Genomic DNA, 25,252 nt, shown 5'->3' on the forward strand with positions numbered 1-25,252 from the left:
GTGCACACCCTTACTAGACACTGACTTCAGGTGTTTCAGCCACACCCACTGCTAGGTATATAAAATGCTACGATTAACAGCTTCCTTAAGCAAAGTCAGTATAGCCTTATTTATTGCTGTTGGGTCAAAGCCTTTAAAATCATTCACTGATTCAGGACAAGTTGTTTCTGTAAGTCTTCTGTAAGTCGCTCTGGATAAGAGTGTCTGCTAAATGCTGAAAATGTAAATGTATCCAAACATTATCTCTCTTTGAGACTGTTAGCATATTAAAACCATCTCCAGGGTTGGTGATTGCCAGTTATAAATTGTAGTCTTTTTAGATGTTTTGCAAAGACACTTCTCAGTCAATGGTACTTAAATAATGCACCACAGTTTGTGAATACTAAGGCTTAATTGTTGCTAATAGGCCTTGGTCACACGGTTGCAGCAACAACAGCACATTCCATATTAGAACACAATAATGATGTTACTGCCATACTTGGTAATGCCAGGTGGATGAGCAGCACAATTATCAACAATAACACCTACTATCAATGTTATTTTCTCTATAATATTTTTCAACAAAAAAATAACATATCTAACGTATCCACTCACGTAGTTAGAAAAAAAAATATCTCGGGTATTACAACCACTTGTATGTAAGCCTTTGAATTTTTTTAATGAATACTAATTGAGGCCTAAGCATCATCCATGGTCTTAACAATAGACATCAGCATAAACCTACATTTACACCTGTCTTTCACTGAAATCTGTCCTCTATTAAATGCCTTTTATGTCTTGCTTGGATTTTTTTTTAATAAATTGCAGTTGTCAGTTAAACACTTGCTTATTTAAATAGCCATAATTCTCAAAAGCACGCTCTCCAGTAAACTAACTCATGAAGCTGCCCTTGCCTTAAACCAAAAAACCACCAATGGTTAATTTTTAAATCAACTGTTTCAACACGTTTATCACCATCATCCAATGCATTTTGTTTCATCCTACTAAAAAAAACAATTCCTCCTTAAGTATGAGATAACTTAATAGAACAGATCTATCCACTCCAGCTGTAGAGTTTAATCCATTTTATCCATTACTGGATGCCGACTGCTAAAAGTGACTACTATGCTACTAGCAGAACGAATAGTCAATTTGGCCGCTTTTAAGATTCTTTCTTTCTGAGTGTAAATAGTATGAATGGTGGACAAAGGTCAGTTCAGCACATGCAAAATATTTTTATTCTGTTTCACATTCGAAATGCTTCATTACTTCCAGTTCTATGCTAAGCGCAACACCCCTACCCTGCTCTCTTAGGCTTTTCTGATGTCTTCTTGCTAACGGATGCTTGCTTTGACTTAATGCTGTGATCCTAAGTGCAGTTCCCAGGGAAGAAACTTGGTAACGCTAGTTTCACTGTTTGGGGTATAACAGCTCCATAACCACTCACTACAAAAAATTGCTGAACACAATTTTTGCTTTTTGCCTTTTTTGTACTAGAAAAACTCTGGATTTATTTTGTTTAGCAAAAACAGGATCTTTTATAACAGCGAAGAAGCATGAAGCAAACTTTTAAATAGAAGGCCTTTAGCCAAAAATCTACAGGTTTAGTCAAACAACGTCTGACATTCACTGGGCTGTTTACTTGAAACTGAATCAGTCAAATAGCTTAATGAGACAAAAGAAAAACCGAAGGACGTAAAAAACAGGAGAACAACAAGGGGGCAGAACAACACCACATTTTCTACAAGTGAGAAAGCACATAAATTATGGATGTGAGCAAGCCAACAGCATGAGAATTTGATCCCTGACCAGACAAATCTTGGCTTCCTGTAGAGCTGCACCCTGCTGCTTCTTTCACATTGCCATCCATTTTACACTGCCCACTCCTTACAAACCTAAGACAGGAAAAAAAACTTGATTTGTAGAAACAGACCACTCGCCTGTCTTTGTACAAGTAAAGATCGATCTCAAACTACTGGGCTACTGCCTTTTCTGAAATGCAAATATGCTTTTAAAAGGTTGACCAAGTGATGTTTTTAACTGGTCGCCTTTTACAGTGTACGTACTTTACAAATTGTTTTCTTCTGACATCTATCAGGCTGATCAAAAAATACCTGATTTCTGTAATAAATCCTCTGTTGGGATCTAATGGGTAGGGGACAATTACTTTTACACAATACAGTTGGTACTGGAATTTTTTTTCTGGACTTGTCTTCATCTCATTATCTTCAATAACTGCTTCATCATTGTTATAGTCATGGTGGGTCTGAAATCCTTTCCCAGAAAAACTGGGGTAGCCAGAGCAACAAAAAATCTAATTTTGACTAAAATCACAAAGCCCCATTTAAAATGTCCAAAATCTTTGATGACATTCAGGTGTCAACAAACATTTGGTCATCTGTATTTTACGTAATGGGTCCTTCACCTTGTTAAATAGTTATCATTACATTCAAACCGGATCTTGCTGAAAATACAACGTTCACACCCCACAAACTTTAGTAGTCGAACATGAGCAAACTGAAGTCTATCATCAGACAAATGATTACTCTGTATGACCCATGTAAATGCTTCATTCATTCGAGTGAGCTTTAGTCCATCTGCTTAACACAGATAAAATAAAGAGACCATAAATAGTACTAATGCAGTTCACATTAACACTGTTCTGCTTTGCTGATTAAGTTTTTCAGAAAATGGATTAAAGCCTTTAAAATGGTACCCGCAGGCGGAACATTTAATTATCAGTTTGAGAACATCAATAGAAGACTCAATGAGCAGTGTTCACTGGCACATCTCGGCGCTCACTGGAGTTCTCAGTCAAACCAGTCGTTAATGGCCTCTTCTAAAAAGGTGCCAAAGTCTTTAATTTTTTTCTCTCTCTGAAAAGCCATTGACTGTAATTAATGAGTTGGAGCACAATTACCCCAGGAACTTTTACTATTACATTTCAAACATGTCATAACTTAGTCAATGATTGCAGTTCCTTCCATTAAATTCAGAAGAGGACTGTAATTTACTTACAAATCCATCTTCCGGAAAAGTTGGGACACTAAAAACTTTAATTTGTTAAAACTTTAATTTGTTTCATTAAAGTTGGGACAACAGGAAAATAAGAATAAGGTTATACAAGTAATACAGTTCTGGAAGGTTCCACAATTAGATGTTTAACTAGTAACAGCTGAGATCATCAAGATTAAGTATAAAATGAGCATCCACCAAAGGCTTAGTCATTGCAAGCAAGGATGGGTCATGGTTCACCACTTTGTGCCAAACTTCATGAAAGAATTGTCAGTCAGTTCAAAGACAATGTTTCTCAGCATAAGATCACAATTAATATTGAACTTTCACCATCTACAGTTCCTAATATCATGAAAAGATTTAAAGAGTCAGGGGGGAATCTCAGTGCATAAAGGCCAGGAGTGGAAACTGCTGCTTAATGTGTGTGACCATCAAGCCCTCAGGTAATACTGTTTGAGAAACCGTCATGCTGCCGTGATGGGCTCGGGAGTACTTGGGAGTGCAACCTGAGACCGTATTATGCAAAGAGGAAGGCATTTATTCATTCTGACCAGAAACACAAGCAAGTTCTCTGGGCCTAGAGTCATCTGAGATAGTCCATTTGGGAAAATCTGGCATCGAATCCAGACTGTTAACAACAAAAAGTGTGATAACCAGAATCTATGATGTCATGGGGGTGCATCAGTGCTCACAGCATGGGTGATATGCATTTTAGCAGTTAGTAAAGATGCATACATTTAATACATTTATAAATAAATAAATAAACAGTGACAGTTTCTAATCAATGAATGGCTACTGTCAAAAAAGTCATTTATTTGAATAGGCGAAACAGTGGGTGACATATAGCAACAAGGGTTTTGGGAACTGGGTTTATCAATCATTTCCAATTACTGTCTGTAAGGACTTCCACTTAGTTGCTTCCATAAGCTTCAGTTTCTACCCTGTTCCAAAAATCACAGATAAAACACATAAGGGGACTGTCTACTTTAAACTGTCTATTTATATTGGAACAAAATGTAAGTAAGTAAATTAGTGCCGTGCAAGGCATTGCTGCGTTGTGTCCAGAATTAGTTACTGACAATGCATCCAGCATTTTCAAGTGGTGCCGTGCCAGCAGTGACCCTCACCAAGAGAAAATAATAGAAACAAAAATCTGATGAATGAACTAATTTGCATTATATTAAAAAACAACAACAAGCAAACAGGTATTTGGAAGGTGCATGTTTATAGTCAATTTATACGCTTTTTGTGTTTAAAAATATACATTATACTGCATACATTCATGCTAATTGTTTAAAATGTCTTTCAATTCATTTTAAATACTGGTTTGCCAAACAAGGACCATTTAGGAAAGTAGTGTATCATAGTCCTAAAAGCCCAGATCCTACAGATGTTTGCCTTTTTGCCTAAGCATTCATGTGATGCCAAATTTGCCAACCAGTTTTAACAGAGGGTCAGAACCTTGGGGCTGCAAAAATCTTTCAGACAACCTTTTCTCTGAGTATCCTGTCAACACAGTGTGCTAACTGGGTTATTCAGTGCCAGTCAGATGATTCTAGTGTTCACCTGGGTGTTGTTTAAATCAGATGTAATGTAATTCCAGCTGTGCGGGTGCACTTTCTTTAATAAGTTCATCAGCAGGCATTGATACATTATTCCATCAGCTGCTTCTGCCTTCCATTAGACCCTCACAAACACTGCTCAGAATGGAGCAACAATTATGTGGACACTAAACTTTCTGAAACACATTTTCCTTCCAAAACATTAAGAAAGGTGTGAGTTCATTACCAAAAGATTAGAAAGTTTGTCGTTTGGGGTTTATCAACATCAGTGTTTATCAATCATTAGGAATCAGATCAGTTTATCAGATCACTGCATCTCACTAACACGCAGCCACATAGCAGCCGAGTAAAGCAAACAGCGAGCGCGCGTGCGTATATAAACAAATAAACACTTTATTTCAACACATTTATCTATTATAATATAAGTTCACTTACCGGCTAAAATCCACCTTCAAATGCCTTAAGGATCCGGGTACGAATTAAAGGAGGAACTTTGCAATAGTGCCGGAGCGCATCTAGCTCTGCTCCGCCATGTTCAATCTGAAAAAGGCACTGCGGGGAGGAGGATCCACTACTAACACACACACACACACACACACACACACACACACACACACACACACACACACACACACACACACACACACACACACACACACACACACACCTATACTGCTATATTTGTGAGGTCCCTCTGCTGTCCCTTTATTAGTCCTTTATATATTTTTCATTTATTTTCACTAGCCCCATAATTCTGGTCAGGATTACTGTGGGTGACAGGGTGCAAGTCCATATTAGCGGGGTCATACACTCATTCATGTAACTCATACCTAAGGAATAATTATGGACACTTACACTTTTGCATGAGACAAGGAAGATGAATCAAAGTCAGAGTACACGAAGAAATCGGGGTCACCAGAAATCGGGGTGGTGCCAGGGCTGTAGCGCGCCCTAGATTTGAGGGGCAGCACCCCTCCCATCCCCTCCCCTCAAAACATAATAGTTAATAGTATAAAAAATAAAAATGGAACTATAAAACTAATTAAATGGGGGTGGTTGTGCGATGACCGACGCCCTGCGCCTGTCCAATGTAATAATACTGCCTTTCGCCCAGTGGAACAGGACACACCATGACCGTGACCAGGACAAAACAGTTCATGAAAATACATGAATACAAATTAAACTCCAAGTCAAGTTGGGGACTTTGGAAACTTGCTTTAAACCCAAGGGTCTGTATTGTGACTAGGAGTACTGTTCTCTTGCTTAATTTAAACCTGAATGTTTCAGTTCCAAACCATGACTTTTCTCATACGTAACATTGAATGCTCCCTTTATCTCTTATGTACATAATATTTATTATTATTTTCATGTTTGATCATTGCCAGGTATTTCTATTATATACTATTTAAATTAATGAAATGTTTAGTAAGTATTTATTTTAATCACATTTAACATTTCTGACAGTGTGTTGTATTCACAATCCAAAATAGACATAATTTGAAACATGATGATCCCTACATGGCACTTGTATATGTCACACACGCTTCTGTATTTAAGTGTATGTCTATAAAAACATAAAATTATTTTTATTCTTCAGAACCCTAACATAAAGTAATTCTGCGTTAATTGCGCCCTCTGTTGGTTAGACCGTCTACTACAGCCTATATTCTTTTGAACTCAACATGATTTTATTTATTTATTTAATATTTGAGATATTAAAAAGCTGTTTTACTTAGTTGGTAAATCTTATTTCATAGTTTTAGTAAATGTTTCCAGGTCCACCATGCGGTGAGTGACAGAATAAGATGGGGAGGAATGATGTGCAAGCATCTGCATGTATCTTTTACATGTAATGAGCTAATATGCACTATCATCATTATAAAAGTGGTGGACTTTCTAGAACTAAAAATATAAATAATAAAAACAATACATTTTATTATTAAACATAATAATAAAAGATGAAGTTAATATAATTTTAGACATGTTTAGTACCTGTTTAAGGAGAAACTGTGATCAAGCTTTAAATAATTATACAGTATAACAATAATATTTAAGTATCATTTACATGAGGTATCACACATTCGTTCACTTACACCTAGACTCAATTCATAGCAGCAGTTTCCTCTCTTTTTCTTCTTTGCCTAGGGGCGGCATGGTGCCTCGGTGGGTACCACTGTGGCCAAAAAGGTCCTAGGTTGGTTTCCCAGGTAGAACTGTTTGGGTCCATCCTGTGTAGAGTTTGCATGGTCTGTGTGGGTCTGTTTCAGCTGCTCCCTTTAGGGGTCATCATATAGGATCACACTTACATCTTACCCTGTTCTGAACCTCCTCTTTCACCCCAACCACTCTCCCATGTTCTCACTGGATCCATAAAACTGCTTTTGATTTGATATAAAACTGTGATGGGACGCAATAAGCTTTTTGGTTTTCAGTTAATCGTCAGCTAATTATGGTCAGGTAATGGTTAGAGGAAGTCAACAAACTTGTATCTTTAATTTCCAAATCATTAAATTGCAATGAATGGAAATAGAGGTAAACATGTTCTGTGAGTGCTGCAGACATCAATTTCTAAATTTGTTTATATGTACAAAATGCAATTAGGTTGTTCAGAAGAACATTGAAAATCTTTTCCTTGTAGGTTTTCACTGTATTTTTAGTAACTCTGGAAATTGTGTATGTATAAAAAATAATAAATTACTGACAAGAAAATAACTTGATAGTTTGAATAACAGCCTATTTTATTCTAGTACTGCGGTATATGTATATTAATAGGTGGTATAGTCATACTATGTTTGATCTAAATGGCATAATCTTATACAAATACCTACAATAGCAAAACAGTAGGTAGGCTTTTTCAAACATTCCAAGCAATACAGTCTGCAAGGATAAATGCCACGAGAAGAAATTATTTTATTTTGGCACTTGTCACACATAAAATATAACTTTTTACAGAGCTGGCAATAGTTTTTACATGAGACTGAATGATTTGTACATTACACACAAATGATTATATGACATGCAGCTTTCACAGACATGGCTTTTACAGAGCAGAACAAGCATCAGGAAAAAAATCTAATTTTAGTAACTTTCAGTATCTTCAAAGATTTAAAATCTCATCTCAAACAGTTTTTATACAAAGTGAGTTTGAAATAAGAATTAATGGTGTGTGTGTGTCTATACACAGGACTATGGAGACAAACCAGATGTTTTTTTGTTGTTGTTGTCGTTACTTTTGCACAATGGTGGAAGTGATTTAAAATGATTCATTTCTAATGATTGAAAAACAGTTCAGGCAATATCCTTCTTACTTTAACTTTTTAATATGTGAAGATAACATCTCATATAATGTTGTTTACACTTGAATTGCCCAAATCCCAATGTGAAGTAGGATATACTTATGTAACCTATGTTGTATACATTAATTGTTTAATCATTTAAGACCTTTATACATTTTATTTCTGATTTGTCTTGATAAACAGAGATCCCAAACATTAACATTTACAGAAATGTTTGTGCATTGTAGACATTCCTTCCACCCACTTATTTACAGTATAAACACAGCCAATTATTCTTAAATATTGTACAAAGCCCTTACTGCTCATGATGTTTCCTAATTTATATGACAAGTCAAAAAAAGTCAGACAGCTGTATAGGTTTAAGAGCAAAGAACTCACTACAGTTGAATACATTACAGGACTGATGCACAGTATAGCTGAAATCCAATAAAAAAACACCATGTGTCGCCACCTACTGGATGTAAACCATTTTGTAAAACAAAATAAACATTGTTTAAATGTTTCTTTACATTAAACACACCAGTTTCATTTCAAAGATAATACTTAAATGGGAAAATGTGATAAACTGTTTGTGAATGAAGAAAGAGATGGAATGTCTTTGCCACAAAAAATCTAATACAATATATAAATAAATGAAGTATGGCTATTCCCTATTACAGTTCATACAGTAATTACTGTCTACAATGTCAGGTTGGATATAAATAAAAAGACATTATGCCCTGCCTCGAGAGACTTGGTTTCAGTCACCAAAATGTAAGACTGGAATGACTCCTTTTGATTCATATTCCTTTTTTTGTTGATAATGAATTTGAAAGCCAGGCATTAATCTAGTAGGTTGACTGTGTTGACCCTATTGTCACAAAAATATTAAACGACTGATTGGGACATAAATTTATATATTTTTCCAGATGTTTTATATAATATTATATAAGCTAGAAATGTACATAAGACTGTTTCAGTATTATTGATTATTAAATGAAAGTATCCGATTATTTTTTATGATTCTATTTTTGTATTTCCCAATTTTTCTACCAATCCATTTCCAATAAATATGCTATTTTGTGACATCCACCCCTCATGCAGGTGCCTTCCCTAGCCAGCAGAGGTCGCATCTCTCAGGCATTGCCAAATTTGCCGGTTTGGGTGCCCAGCCAAGTCTATTTCATAGCAGAGGTTATAACTCAGAAGCTTGATATCTTAAAGGTGGTGGACTAGAGCATTAGACCACTGTGCCAGCTGAGCACCCAAAATGCCTGATTTTTACATGAAAGGCATTTACAGAGACATAATGGCTCTAAAGATTATTTGAGTGTTCTCTATAACCTATATAAACCAATCTAATCATTTTAATGGACACTCTAACAAACTAATTGTCACACAACATTGAAACAGTTGAAATACATTAAAAAGTAAATGTATTAGTCCAGAAGGCTTTAACAGCAATCAGCAGCCAAAGGGTTAGGAAAAGATTTCCGTTTCATTACTACAGTATAAACCCACAGAAAAAAGAATCCCGTTCAGCTTCTCATTATCTACCATGCAGAAGGACTTGGTGGCTGCACTGAATGGCTTTTGAATATAATACACACATGGACATGCACTGCAGCCTCTGGACAGCACTACAACACAAACAACCCTTCAAACTTCACATCACATAACTCGATGCCACTTTGAGTTTCCAGACTAAATGCACTGTACCTAGATCTCTAAATGCTATAAATCAGTGTAGGGTAGAAAACAAACACTAGACAGATTACAGTAAGATCCAGGGCGTTGTGCAGTGCAGCCTGTAAATATCAGTATGTGATGGTACCCAATGCTTTCAGGCTTCTCTGTCGCTGTCTTATGAGTCCTGTGATCAACGATGGGTCATAGTTCAGTGTTGCACAGGAGCCGTGCTCTGTGTCACCTGCTCGATCCATGGTAAGTAACGGCTTATTCGAGAATACACACCAGGGGAGGAAGGGTCACCACAGCCGTGACCCCAAGAAATGACTCCTGTAAGCACCCAGCGCCCAGACTCACCCTGGCACACCAGAGGACCACCACTATCACCCTGGCAACTGTCAGGATGTCGAAGTAGGTCAGAGGTCATGCTGCCAGCGCAGAGCATGCTGTGGCTGGTAAAACGCTCACCGTATCGCTTCTTACACTGCCATGATGGGAGGAGAGGAACCCAGGCCTGAAGCAGAGTGTGGGGGTGCTCTGTGTCTGAAAAGAAAAAGAAAGAGGGCTTATTATGGTTGACATAATGCTAGTGTGATTTGCTATCCTTGCTCAGTTAGTATTTTTATAGCCAGAAATTAAAGTGCTTGTGCTGATGTGGATTAAATGACACTAAAATGTAGTAGTTCAAATCCAGTTTGGTCCAAAATTGCACTTAAACTCTTGGCTTTTAAGACCTGCACTTTGAGAACACTGTAAACACAGTGCCACATGGGAACCTTTAAGTCATGTGCCATTATTGCCAAGCTTTAAATCTTGAGCTTGCTGGAAAACCATGAGCATGTAACATTTAACAGCCTTCACTCTTACAATGTGGAGATTGTGTTTCTTGGCAGATGGAAATTAATGTTTCTTTAGTATGTCTCCATACATCACTCACTTACATTAATGCCTCCTTTGACAGTGTGTAATTTCCAAGTATAATTTGGCATTAGAAGGATTAAATTTACCCAAAGTAAATTGTGGACATTATGATGTATTATATTATGTATTATGAAATGAGGCTATTTTTATGAGTACATTGTTCTAAAAGTGTTCTGATTTGTCTTAATGTGTGTGTGCCAATAAATACTTCATTTGAAAAAAAAGGTAAACTATTCGAAAGTTTATCTATTTTATATAACCTTTACACATTTGTATTTCTAATATGGCGTCTGAATACTCTGTTTAATCATATACAGTGTATCACAAAAGTGAGTACACCCCTCACATTTCTGCAAATATTTCATTATATCTTTTCATGGGACAACACTATAGAAATAAAACTTGGATATAACTTAGAGTAGTCAGTGTACAGCTTGTATAGCAGTATAGATTTACTGTCTTCTGAAAATAACTCAACACACAGCCATTAATGTCTAAATGGCTGGCAACATAAGTGAGTACCATTATTATCGAGCACTGCCTTAACCCTTCTGGGCATGGAATTCACCAGAGCTGCACAGGTTGCTACTGGAATCCTCTTCCACTCCTCCATGATGACATCACGGAGCTGGTGGATGTTAGACACCTTGAACTCCTCCACCTTCCACTTGAGGATGCGCCACAGGTGCTCAATTGGGTTTAGTCCATCACCTTTACCTTCAGCTTCAGTTTTCGAAGGGAGGGGATCATGCTCTGTTTCAGAATGTCACAGTACATGTTGGAATTCATGTTTCCCTCAATGAACCGCAGCTCCCCAGTGCCAGAAACACTCATGCAGCCCAAGACCATGATGCTACCACCACCATGCTTGACTGTAGGCAAGATACAGTTGTCTTGGTACTTCTCACCAGGGCGCCGCCACACATGCTGGACACCATCTGAGCCAAACAAGTTTATCTGGGTCTCGTCAGACCACAGGGCATTCCAGTAATCCATGTTCTTGGACTGCTTGTCTTCAGCAAACTGTTTGCTGGCTTTCTTGTGCGTCAGCTTCCTTCTGGGATGACGACCATGCAGACCGAGTTGATGCAGTGAGCGGCGTATGGTCTGAGCACTGACAGGCTGACCTCCCACGTCTTCAACCTCTGCAGCAATGCTGGCAGCACTCATGTGTCTATTTTTTAAAGCCAACCTCTGGATATGACGCCGAACACGTGGACTCAACTTCTTTGGTCGACCCTGGCGAAGCCTGTTCCGAGTGGAACCTGTCCTGGAAAAGCGCTGTATGACCTTGGCCACCATGCTGTAGCTCAGTTTCAGGGTGTTAGCAATCTTCTTATAGCCCAGGCCATCTTTGTGGAGAGCAACAATTCTATTTCTCACATCCTCAGAGAGTTCTTTGCCATGAGGTGCCATGTTGAATATCCAGTGGCCAGTATGAGAGAATTGTACCCAAAACACCAAATTTAACAGCCCTGCTCCCCATTTACACCTGGGACCTTGACACATGACACCAGGGAGGGACAACGACACATTTGGGCACAATTTGGACATGTTCACTGTGGGGTGTACTCACTTATGTTGCCAGCTATTTAGACATTAATGGCTGTGTGTTGAGTTATTTTCAGAAGACAGTAAATCTACACTGCTATACAAGCTGTACACTGACTACTCTAAGTTATATCCAAGTTTCATGTCTATAGTGTTGTCCCATGAAAAGATATAATGAAATATTTGCAGAAATGTGAGGGGTGTACTCACTTTTGTGATACACTGTATCTGTTTATGTTGTGAATAAGTGGCAGACGTGGTTAAAAACTTTCGATTACTGTAAATAATAAATTATATAACATGCCTGTGAAATGTTATAAAATAATAGGCTTAGACAAGGAATTAGGTAAGATAAACACAATGGGTGGGTGTGAGAAGATACACACTAAGTGAACATATATAATGTACACAACAGTGTAGTCAATACCAGTGTTTCAAATCCAGTGACATAAATGATGTGGATATGGTCATGAAAACAAAAATATAGAAGGGGACAAAATACATAGGGTGACAAAAGTCTAATAAAAAACGTATTAAATTCAAGAAAAATGAAAATTGAAGATTTGCACTAGATGTCTTAAGATCAAAGCATATACAGTGACCAGATGTGTATGCCTTAACTGTGCATTTGTGTTACAGTGATAAAAATAAGACTTGGTTATGCATTGAAAGTACTACATTACTAATTAGTGTAAGGTTCCTCATACCTGATTTGCCCCAGCCAGTGATGACACAAGATGCAGGTCTCTTGCCCCACTTGCTGCCATGTGCAGGCAGACAGGCCGCATTGGTGTGAGGGTTGAATGACACACATTTTCCCTCAGATCCCTTCAGCCGGATCAAAGCTATATCATGCTCCCAGCTCTCACTGGTGTATTTCCTGTGCACCTCAACATGCTCCGGAGTGAGAACACGCTCAAAATCATCCTGCTCCTCTGTATCATAGTCACCCAGCTTTACCACGTACCGAGACGCATCACTGCCAAACCTTGTACACCAAGAGTATAAAAGAAAAAGTGAGAAAGAGTGTCAGACTGGTTAATGCCATCATTCATCATTCATGTAACAAAGAATTTCGACCTTGGAACAATTGTTTTATATTTCTGAAGAACCCCAATTTTACAAACACCTTAACTGATTTTAGGCTTCTAATGTTGTTGCTTTACTATCATTTGCTTTATCAGCACAGCTTACCAGGTATATTATCAGCTTTACATTCATAAATTAATTTCATTAGCTCTCAACCCAGTTTCTCCTGGCCTGTGTTGACCCTTAATGCTGTTTAGGTAAATCATTAGTAAATTATTGTGGTGGTGTGTATGCGAAGTTACAATACAAATTATTGGTATCCACGAGCAGCATACAAATATTACGTTTCAGATTAAACATTATTAATTGTGAAACATAACATGCCATTGATAGTTTGCATGTTGTAGTAATAACAATGCACTAAAGTGGTGTTATTATTATTATTATTATTTTTTATAGCTAAATTTACTTTGCAGGCTAAAGTGGCCCATTCCAAATGTTCCTTGGTTTTAATTTTATGAAAGTGTGAATGAAAAAAGCCCTTTACTTCTTAACTGTTTTAGCTAAAAATCTGATTAGAAACTTTTCTATATGTGAATGTATAGAAATACTCCTGTAATGGAGTGGTAGTCTGTACTCCACGCTGGATTAGACTTTTTTAGTCTACCCTCGCTATTTTGTGTAAGTGTTTTTGCATTGATTCCACCTTTGTTTTTAGGTCTTTTAGGAGTTTTTGCATTTCACACCACAACACATCACGACAGCTGCAGATCAGAGGACTGCATGCCTGCCTTGTTAAAAAGTCTTTTCCTGATTCTAAAACAGCCCGCACGTACTAACACAGTTGGATGGTTATTGATGCATTTGTCAAATATTTGCAACATGTGCACCTGAAGGAGGCAAACAAAAGTAAAAAAGAAAAACACTAGCACAAGCTGTTAAAAGAGTTAGAACATGTGGGTAAAGCTTGAGAGCATGTCCTGTACATACTAATATTTGGATGTAGGTCATATTAAAAATATAAAGTAAATCAAAATTCTAATTGTACGCACAGTCAGTTTAGCATTTGTATTATATACTGTACACGAAAGTTGAGTGATATGTAAGTGCAGTTCATGTCCAGCAGGTGTCGCTCTTACCGTTTGAAACAGTGTGCAGCAGTAATAAGCCAGCAAGAATTGATCAGCGTGGCTCCACACAGAGGATGTAATCCTTTAGACTGAGATCGAAGCCACAACGATGACTGCCATGGCCAGTCCCCCCTAACAACACACACACACACACACACACACACACACACACACACACACACACGAACAAAGAAACAATTAACGACGGAAGAAGTAAACACTGCAGCAAAAACCCAATTAACACACTCCTGAATGATTTCTCTTATCTACCAAAAACACAGTGATTCCATTTGTGATTTGCTAAACAAATAAATTCTATATTTATAAATTCTATAAATTCTATAAATTATAAAGACAAAAGCTTAATCACCTGACAGACTTGTGCCCACCAACGATTCTCTTGCTGCGTCGTTCAGGCCCGACCCTCATGCCACATGTATGTGTGCCCACTATGGCGATGTCTGCCTGTGGCTCTGGAATGTAATCACACACGACTCCGGCATCCTGGCCGTGCTTACACACGTGGCTGTCTGGTCCCTTAGCAGGACACTCTCCAAGGAAAGACTCCTTGCCTGTGCACCTCACATTGGCCAGATGAATCGGACCCTTCCCAGAGCCAAAGTAACCCTGTGGTCTTGCCTTAGATACTCCACTGCATTGAAAAAATTGAAATCAGACTTTAAACATGGTTTTGCTTTTACAGGGATTTGTTAAAAGGTAAACATGATTGCTTAAGCAGGACATGCTCATAAACTTGCTTGTATCTGCCACCGGTATGTCCTGAATCACAGCTTTTTTATTTTTGATCCAATCTGATATCAAAGCTTAGAGTTCTAATTGATATTGATGCTTACTCTAGGATCTTTTTTAGTAACAAGGACAATTCTCTGCAACACTAGCCCACTACTCATGAGATCTCAAGGTCTCAAGTTCGGACCTAAGCTGTGCAATCAACCAGCCAGGAATCCACACTGGCACAACTGGCCATGTATGAGTGAAAAAAAATCAAATGGGTTTCTCAGTGTGAATTCTAATGGCTGGTGGAGGCACCGGCACAGAAGGTGGCTGATTTACCGCTATTGGTGCGTGACTTTTCGAATGCGATACTGACAGGTGAAGAGAAGTAGCTGGCAACTGTATGTGTGTCTGGGGGAACTCGTGATAGAATGCTCCTCTACTTGGTCAGGGCAGGGATCTGTACATGAGACATCAGACCATTTTACAAACCTACTAGGTTTTCTAACACCGTTGGTGAGGCCACTTCTTCTAACCAAAATAAAAAATGTATCCACCCTCATTTATTTTATAGATAAAGCATTTCCTTTTCTTAAGGTGTAATGATTAACACTTAACAGTTAAATAAAGAAGAAACATTAAGAACATTTTCTAAAATCTTACAGCTTTATTAGATCATGTAAACTTCATACCCTGACTGGCCCTTCGCCTTTTTGTAGAACCCAATAAGTTAATTATGTTCCTGTTATCTTTGGTTTAAAAAATATTGTATATTTTTGTGCCCCCTATTCATTTTCCAAAAAATAGAACTTTGAATTGCAATACAAACATTTCATGTTGGTTTTGTTTTGGTCAATTAAAACTTAAATTAAAATTTTTAAATGGATGACTACATCATTTACATCTAGAAAAGCTCTGCTAGTAGTTTATTTACATAACTAGCCAATGGTAGGAGATGCATTTAAAATCACCCTCCAAGACATAATTTTCTAAACAAATTACAGCTGCACAATAATGCACAATGCTAATGTTAAACAAACAAGAAAAACAGTCCCAGGCCTGATGGCACAAAAGCTAGTGTTGATTTATTAACTCAGGTTCAATTGCTACTGTCTGTGTGAAGTTTGGTATATTCTTCCCACAACCGTTATGGGTTTCTATAGAATACTGTTATTGTAAATTACCTATAGGTGTAAGCAAAGGTAATCCCATCCTGAGCCCATTGTTTTTGGGACAGGCTCTAAACAGGCTACATTGGATACTGAAAATCGACTAACAACTACAGTGGGGCCAAAAAGTATTTAGTCAGCCACTGATTGTGCAAGTTCTCCTACTTAGAAAGATGAGAGAGGTCTGTAATTTTCATCATAGGTACACTTCAACTATGAGAGACAAAATGAGAAAAAAAAATCCAGGAAATCACACTGTAGGATTTTTAAAGAATTTATTTGTAAATTATGGTGGAAAATAAGTATTTGGTCAATAACAAAAGTTCAACTCAATACTTTGTAACATAACCTTTGTTGGCAATGACAGAGGTCAAACGTTTCCTGTAAGTCTTCACCAGGTTTGCACACACTGTAGCTGGTATTTTGGCCCATTCCTCCATGCAGATCTCCTCTAGAGCAGTGATGTTTTGGGGCTGTCGCTGGGCAACACGGACTTTCAACTCCCTCCACAAATTTTCTATGGGGTTGAGGTCTGGAGACTGGCTAGGCCACTCCAGGACCTTGAAATGCTTTTTACGGAGCCACTCCTTCGTTGCCTGAGCAGTGTGTTTGGGATCATTGTCATGCTGGAAGACCCAGCCACGTTCCGTCTTCAATGCTCTCACTGATGGAAGGAGGTTTTGGCTTAAAATCTCACGATACATGGCCCCGTTCATTCTTCCCTTAACACGGATCAGTCGTCCTGTCCCCTCTGCAGAAAAACAGCCCCAAAGCATGATGTTTCCACCCCCATGCTTCACAGTAGGTATGGTGTTCTTGGGATGCAACTCAGCATTCTTTTTCCTCCAAACACGACGAGTTGAGTTTTTACCAAAAAGTTAAATTTTGGTTTCATCTGACCACATGATATTCTCCCAATCCTCTTCTGGATCATCCATATGCTCTCTGGCAAACTTCAGACGGGCCTGGACATGTACTGGCTTAAGCAGGGGGACACGCCTGGCACTGCAGGATTTGAGTCCCTCTCGGCGTAGTGTGTTACTGATGGTAGCCTTTGTTACTTTGGTCCCAGCTCTCTGCAGGTCATTCATCAGGTCCCTCCGAGTAGTTCTGGGATTTTTTCTCACCGTTCTCATGATCATTTTGACCCCACGGGATGAGATCTTGCGTGGGGCCCCAGATCGAGGGAGATTATCAATGGTCTTGTATGTCTTTCATTTTCTTACAATTGCTCCCACAGTTGATTTATTCACATCAACCTGCTTGCCTATTGTAGATTCACTCTTCCCAGCCTGGTGCAGGTCTACAATTTTCTTCCTGGTGTCCTTCGACAGCTCTTTGGTCTTGGCCATGGTTGAGTTTGGAGTCTGACTGTTTGAGGCTGTGGACAGGTGTCTTTTATACAGATAACGAGGTCAAACAGGTGCCATTAATACAGGTAACGAGTGGAGGACAGAAGAGCTTCTTAAAGAAGAAGTTACAGGTCTGTGAGAGCCAGAAATCTTGCTTGTTTGTGGGTGACCAAATACTTATTTTCCACCATAATTTACAAATAAATTCTTTAAAAATCCTACAATGTGATTTCCTGGATTTTTTTTTCTCATTTTGTCTCTCATAGTTGAAGTGTACCTATGATGAAAATTACAGACCTCTCTCATCTTTCTAAGTAGGAGAACTTGCACAATCAGTGGCTGACTAAATACTTTTTGGCCCCACTGTAAAACAGAAAAAGCTTTTTCTTCAGTATTGGATGGTAGTGTCTAGCTAAGCTTAGAGGAGGTGGAGTAGGAGGCACACATTAATTAAATCAGATAGCAGTGAGTGGTTAAAAGCATTGTTCTTCCAGGAACAACGCATTGATTTTGACCGGAAACATGTTCCGCCAGGACCTTCTTGCTGTGAGGCGACAGTGCTACCCACTTAGCCACCGTGTCACCCAAAGCTACAGTTATAAGCAAGCAGCCGTTCTATTTTCAATATTATTAATAAACAACTGCTGATCCTTACGTGAATCCTAACTGTCTGCAAACCACACCAGCATTAACATCATTCCAGCCATGGTCGCAAACGCTTCCCCACTCTTCATTCAGGAATATCTCCACTCTGCCTTCCTTCCTCCCATCTCCACCAATCAGACGCACCATGGGGCCTAAAAAAAACGTAACTAAATCAGTCACACTGAAAAAAACATCTTCTTTATCAACCAGTTTATTACATTACAGCAAGCCCAAGAATTTCATAATCCTTGTAATATATGAAGTAAAATGCAATGCAAAATAGTAATTTAAAGATGGTGCCTCCAGCTACCATTCTCACTTTGGATACAGCCTGCATTTTCACAAATATTTAGCAACTTCAAATCACGCTTATCGCTTACCCAGCAGGGAATCTGATTAATGCAGATTAAAGTAATGATGCCTAGTTGAAATGCTAATGGGAAAAAGAAAACACTTCACAGATCTAATCATGAGTCCATGGGATTGTAAAAACTGTAAATAATAATGTTTTAGACAATTATAGAGTCAAATGTCAGCTGGAGGGCTGTGGCCAGCAAAGAGGACAAGTAGTTCTATTGAAATTCAAATAGTATTTGTTGCTGACAGCAGTACTTGTTATGCTGAAATACAGATTGTATTTATTCTGCCCTTTGGGCTGCACTCAACGAGAGACATTAACATCTCTCTGGACAGAGAGATGCAAATATCAGTTAAATCTCTCTCTGTCTCTCTTACTTCCATGTTCACAAACAAACACAGAAACATTAAAATGAGACTACGAACTATGTGATCCTGTAGGTTCCTGGTTTCTTACATGTTCTTAAAACACAATAGTTTTATTTATGAATACATGTGTGTAATAATATTTCATAGAGAATTTTATATGAACATTTCTGTTGATAATTTGCAAATTATATTTTACCTATTAAAATTTAGTGACCTGCCAGCTAGTCCAAAAGCAATCATTTATAAAAGCAAAGTTTAGAATCTTGTTAACCATATTTACTGCTCATCTTGTAGACATATACATTTATAGTTGAAAACTAAAGATTTTTATGAAAAAATGTGTATTTACATGATTTCCTAAAAAGTTAATAAATGCAGTACAGTTCAGATCTGGCTTCTGTTGAAAATATATAATCAGACATTGGTGACCACACACTTTTGAGCAGCTGAAGTTTTGCATTAAGAAACAATGGGCAAAATTCCACTTGCAAAACAGCAACATTTATTAGCTCTCAAATAATTAAAAAGTGTCATTATTAGTAAAGGTGATGAAACACAGTGTTATATATGCCTCTGCCCCAATTTGACTGTGTTGCAGGCATTAAGTTCGAGCAAATTAACAAATCACAGATCTTGCTTGTACAACATTTTACAAAATGTTCACACTTCTCTGGAAATGGGCTGTACATAAGGATAATAGTTTTTTCCCTCAGAATTGCTTTAAGGTTCTAAAGGTTCACACAGTTCCAACAAAGGTACAGGACTATTGTTTTAAACACCACTTTAAAGGGGCTCAGTGCATCTTACAAAACTGAATATAGACTTATATTCAACTAACACATCACACACACACACAAGGATATAGCAGGTCAATATCAGCAATAAACTGTTAATCAAACAAGTATTGCTTTAACAAGTTACTGTCAACATACTCCTACACACATGCAATTAATGATTAATAGGCAGTAACCTACCTGTGGTTTCTGGAACAAGTCCAACCTCATTGGTCTCTGCTCTATGACACCGTATGCCCACATCTTCACTGTGAGAGCAGTCATGACGACCCCACACGCTGTGTTTGCACTCAAGCAGTGAGGACTCAGTTCCTGCACACTGCACATCATCCATCAAGATCAGGCCAGTTCCCTTACCAAAAGCCCCTGCAGGTGCCACTTCTGCACCTCCCCTGCACACATATTAACTTTTACACTACTGAAAACATGAAAACATAACCCTCGCTACTATTAGCTGAGGTGTTACTTTAAAGTTGCTAAATGCTAATATAGGCCGCTCAGGTAATGCAGCAGTAAAATACGCTAACACACCAGAGCTGGGATTTCGAATACATCCTATCGAATCTCAGCTCTGCCATTCGGCTGGGCGGCTATATGAACAACATTTGGCTGTTGTTCACCCAGGGAGGGAGCCGGATAGGGACCTGTGGCTCTCCATGCACAAAGCTGATCTGCATATAAACTCGCCTCGTACAGGTGAAAAGATTCAGTCGGCTACTGCACACGTGTCGGAGGCGTGTGTCAGTTCGCTCTCCTTAATCGGGGCAGGGGTTAGCGCCAGTGGAGAGAAAGCATAACGCAATTGGGTAAAAATTGGACGCGTTAAAAATGCGGAGAAAAAGGGAGAAAATGCATTAAAAAATTGTATTGTAATACAACTATTACCGAATTGTATAAGAGGTATTTAGCTTGTGCTCATATGTATAATAATAATATCCATAATGCCAACATTTCCCAGTGCTAGGTATTTATCTATTTGTAATGTGAGGTGCACCCAGCACCAGTAATGTTATAGCAAATGAACCCGATGGCAGCATACTTAAAATAACTAGACACAGGAACTAAAACACAAGTCACAGTTGGAAGCAGAGAAAAGATTGAACAGATTAGATATGCAAAAGTGTTTGTCAGAGAAGAAATCACCACTCCATCGCGTAATTGCCAAGAATGACGGAAGATGCCATGCAATCGCAAAATCCCCAGCAATTGCAAAATCACACAAAAAACACAGAGATAAAAGACATACAGAAGAGATAGGTTGGCACTGGTGATGGGGACACAATCCACATTCTTGAAAAAAGCAGCAAAGACAGGGAACTCAGTAAAAACGGCTGCAGCTATAAAAAGAAAGACAACAGACTGCCACTTTGACTGAACACCGTTTGTGTCCAGGATGGGCATTCTGTAGCAGCCGCATTTGAGAAGTACCACCAAACCTTACTGGATGCAGCTCACGTCCAGGGTGATTTCCTTGTAATGGCTACATTTACAAGGGAGAAGCTGGGCAAATCCTCAAATCAGACCTTGAGCCAGGTGTATCTGCCTGACAACCAAAATAAGAGTGTACACAAAACAGAAAAAATAAAGGAAATGAGAGGACCTAGCAAAGAGCTGTGTAATGAGATCTGACTGGCTGCAACAAATAAAGCTTAATGAGGCACAGAGACTGCCCTTGAATTGCTGATTAAAGGAACAGACACAGTCAGTCATCTGTGCCTCTATGCCACCTGCTAGGCCATAATGTATAAAGTATGCACTAAAAAGAAACATGCTAAATTTAAAGTTTTCTCTGTTTGCTCCTAAGCAATACTGCCACCTGGTTCACTTCTTTACAGAAAGTAAAAGAATATATGAGTAATAAAACTTGGACAGGTAGTCCAACATGGTTAACATGGTTGCACTATAGATGCACTATGATCATTTAATGGATGCATGGATAGATAGTCAGATTAATTAATAGATTGATAGAATTAATAGATTGGATGGAATGAGGAAATGAGTAGGTGAACCGATCACTTGTTGAAAGGATAAAATGGAATGGTTCATGATTTTGATGAATGATTTAGGTCAGTGGTCCCCAACCACTGGGCCAATATTACCGGACCGCACAGAAAGAATAAATAATTAGAGATCACTACAAGAGCAATTAAATTTCCAATACTCTTCGGGTGTTATTGTCCCCAATGACCAGTAGGTGGGAGCATCATCTCGTTGCAGTGAAAAAAGCTCGGGATTCACAAAGATTTTCCAAGCTATAGTTATTTTATTTTAAATCCCCCCGCCACAGACGGTCCGTGAGATTATATCTTATATGAAACCGGTCCGTGGTGCAAAAAAGGTTGGGGGCCGCTGATGTTATGAAAGACTGAAAAGATTAATTACCATGCAGATAATGTCCTGTTGGTAATACTGAGAAAATTATGTTTATAATTCCTGCTAAAGTTTAGTACCTGAATCCAAGCTGTCTACACACGACTTGTGCATGATGCTCAGTCCAGTTATCATCACACACTGTGCCCCAATCTCCTGAGTGGTACACCTCCAGCCGGCCCTCCCACGGGTTATCTCCATCCACCAGTCTCACCACACCATCTGTAACATGAACCAATCCAAAACACAGATCTCCAATGCTGCTGTCTTACATATTATTACAATAAATTTTGTCTTTAACTATAAAAATTTTGTTTTTCCGTTTTACTGATAACACTGTACATTGCTATTTTGCAATTTCTACCCGGTCATAAACAATGTGTGGTATATTGCACAGTCTGTTTATTTGCCATAATTACTACTATGGCTAAAAGGTGTCCTCTATACTACACATCCATTCCCGACTAGCAATAAACACTATTTGGCCAAAAAGTATGTGGGCACCTAATCATGAGATTGTTGGACACCCTTTTTCAAAACCATAAGCATTAATATTGAGTCCCACATTGGTGGATGAGCAAGCTTGAGTCACAATCAGCTTTCATAATTTTCTCCAAGGGGGTTCAGTTGGATAAAGATCAAAGCTCTGTGCATGCCTACACCAAACCCGTCAAACTATGACTTTATAGACCTTAGTTTGTACACAGGGGAACCTGTCAGGCTGGAACAGGAAAGGACCTTGGCCAAACAGCCAAAAACCAGGAACTATTTTGTTTAATTAATATATTTGATTATTTGATGCACCTAGTGCAATAGGTAGCTGCAGCTGGAATTGCTTTACCCATTACATTACACTCAGTACAATTAGGACTACATGCTTCCTCATCTGTATAATTTCTGTAGAGCATCTGTATAGCAGGTGTGTAATTGCACAGTTATCAGTAAATATATTACCTATATTAGCACAACCTTACATCCAGTTTATAGTTTATAGATTTTCTCTCACCTAAGTATTTATTTTACAGCTGTTTGCTTTAACAGTGTGCTGCTAAACACTATATTCCTCCAGGGATTAATAAAGTCTAATCTTATTCTGACCTGTATAGGGGTTACAGGACACTCCAGCATCCTCCATGTGGTCACAGTTGTGTTGTTGCCAGGTGCTGTGAGGACACTCATCCAGGGAGAGCTCATTTCCTGTGCACTGAACAGCATCCAGCAGGATCGGTCCATTGCCTTGCCCAAAGTGAGCCCACGACCAGGCCTTTGGGATGCCCCTAAATGCAAAAAACAACCAACAAATGCATCAACAATGGAAGCATTCTCTGACAACAGTGCTAACATCACAAAAATAATGTTCTCTTGGATCGCCACATGATGAAACTGCTATCATAATGTACTATGATAAATACACAGACAAATTTCTGTTCTGCTACACCTGCCACAGCCATCAGTAAATGAGATCACTGTAAATAGAAAACATCTAGGAGCAACAACAGATCAGCCACAAGGCATAATTTCATACAGTCTCCCAGAAAAGACAAAAGTCCAGTGTTCTTAGTTGCAATGCCCAGTAAAAGGCTTTGTATGACCTCAAAAAGAAAACATTACTGCAACATTAGATCAGTAACTGTTTACCAGGAATTTAATAAATAGGATTTTTATGGCTGAACAGGAACTGTGGAAATGTGTTCTGGCATTATAAATCAGGTGCATTTGGCAGTCCCATGTTTAAATTGGGGTTTGGTAGGTGTTAGTATAACACTAACCTGTCCAAGGATATAAATCCAAATGTATATTTACGTGAAGGATGAAATGAAGAAGGGTAAGTGAAAAAGAAGTATGGACTTGTTTTGATAGTAATGCCATCGTATACAATTACATGCTGGAGAACGGTGTGCTTTTAAATCTGTAAAATGTCTTTGGTGCATTAGGTGAAGTGAAAGACATACAGCAAATGGGGTCCTGGGTTTGTGTGGGTTTCTTTCTGGATACCCTGATTTTTTTCCATCTTCCAAACACATGCAGATAGTATAATATCTACCCTGAATTGTCTTTAGATGTGAGTTATTGAATGTATAAGTTGTTGTGTGATGGAATTATTTATTCCTGCCTTGTGCCTAGTTTTTCAGGGTGGACCAGACCCACTATGACCTAATCAGAACAAATTGGATATTAAAAAATAAATAAACCTTTTTTTCAGCATGACATGTAGACAATGTAAGAGTCATAAAGAAATGGCTTGCCAAGTTTGGTGTGGTGTAACTAGACTGGACTGCACAGTCGTGACCCTAAACATGTCTAAAATCTTTTAAATGAATTGCAGTGCTGAAAGCAAGCAGGTTTTTATTAACTAACATCATCAATCAGTGAGTCATCAATCAGTGTCTGACCTTACTAATGCTGTTGTGGCTGAATAAAAGCATCTATGCATTTATATTCTAATACAAAGTGGGGCTGACTTAATAATACTGTGGATCTGCCAGGTGCCCACAAACTTTTGATTAATAAGATAGATAAGACAGATAGACAGGCACATTATATACAGGGAGACAGGTACACAACAAGTGTACATTATGAATTTTTCATTTATTCATACATTATTCATTAAGCTACAGTTCTTAATACAGAACCACTATACGAATGAACATTGTGCATCCTGCACGCTAACTTTAAACCCCCATAAATTGATTTAAAAATATATCATTGTTGTTGGATGGCTGGTTCTGACTATATAAATTGGCATCCGGCATTTAAGTGTGAATTTAACATTTTGTTCATGTACAGTAGTGTTCAAAATAATAGCAGTCCAACACCATTAACCTGATAAATCACTGTTTTTAGTAGAAATGCTATTTCTACATAGCAAAAAATTTACTTGAAAGTGTAGTAGAGTAATGAAAACAAAACAAACCCAACAATTAGGACATGCATCCCACTCATTCTGAGTAATCGAAGCATTGATTGAAAGGGGGTTGTTCAAAATAATAGCAGTGAGGAGTTCAATTGGTGAAGTCATTCATTCTGCAGAAGAACGGGTGTCAGTTTTGGCCCTTATTTAATGTAGGAGGGTGGCAAATGTTGCACAGGTTGGTCATAGCACATTTCCTTTTGAAATACTGGGGAAAATGAGTTGTTCCAGACATTGTTCTGATGAACAGCGTACTTTGATTAAAAAGTTGATTGTAGAGAGAAAAAACATACAGAGAAGTGCAGCAAATTATAGCCTGCTCAGCTAAAATGATCTCAAATGCCTTGAAGTGACAACCAAAACCTGAAAGATACGGAAGGAAGCGTGGAACTACTGTTC

At 38.4% G+C, this 25,252-nt stretch overlaps 1 protein-coding gene across 1 annotated transcript in view; it reads right to left on the bottom strand.

Moving 5' to 3' along the window:
• Window positions 1-9,280: 9,280 nt before the first annotated feature.
• si:ch73-127m5.1 (neurotrypsin) overlaps window positions 9,281-25,252 on the bottom strand; it is a 40,756-nt gene continuing 24,784 nt past the window's right edge. The window contains exons 7-14 of the mRNA XM_063003711.1: window positions 23,041-23,219; window positions 22,023-22,164; window positions 19,753-19,964; window positions 18,063-18,204; window positions 14,522-14,803; window positions 14,161-14,283; window positions 12,700-12,980; window positions 9,281-10,063 (exon numbers count right to left, since the gene is read on the bottom strand). Of these exons, the coding sequence (XP_062859781.1) occupies window positions 9,729-10,063; window positions 12,700-12,980; window positions 14,161-14,283; window positions 14,522-14,803; window positions 18,063-18,204; window positions 19,753-19,964; window positions 22,023-22,164; window positions 23,041-23,219 (1,696 nt within the window). The 3' untranslated portion in view covers window positions 9,281-9,728. The remainder of the gene's footprint in view (window positions 10,064-12,699; window positions 12,981-14,160; window positions 14,284-14,521; window positions 14,804-18,062; window positions 18,205-19,752; window positions 19,965-22,022; window positions 22,165-23,040; window positions 23,220-25,252) is intronic.

The sequence above is a fragment of the Trichomycterus rosablanca genome, chromosome 10 (assembly GCF_030014385.1).
Source record: "Trichomycterus rosablanca isolate fTriRos1 chromosome 10, fTriRos1.hap1, whole genome shotgun sequence".
NCBI classification, from domain to species: Eukaryota; Metazoa; Chordata; class Actinopteri; order Siluriformes; family Trichomycteridae; genus Trichomycterus; species Trichomycterus rosablanca.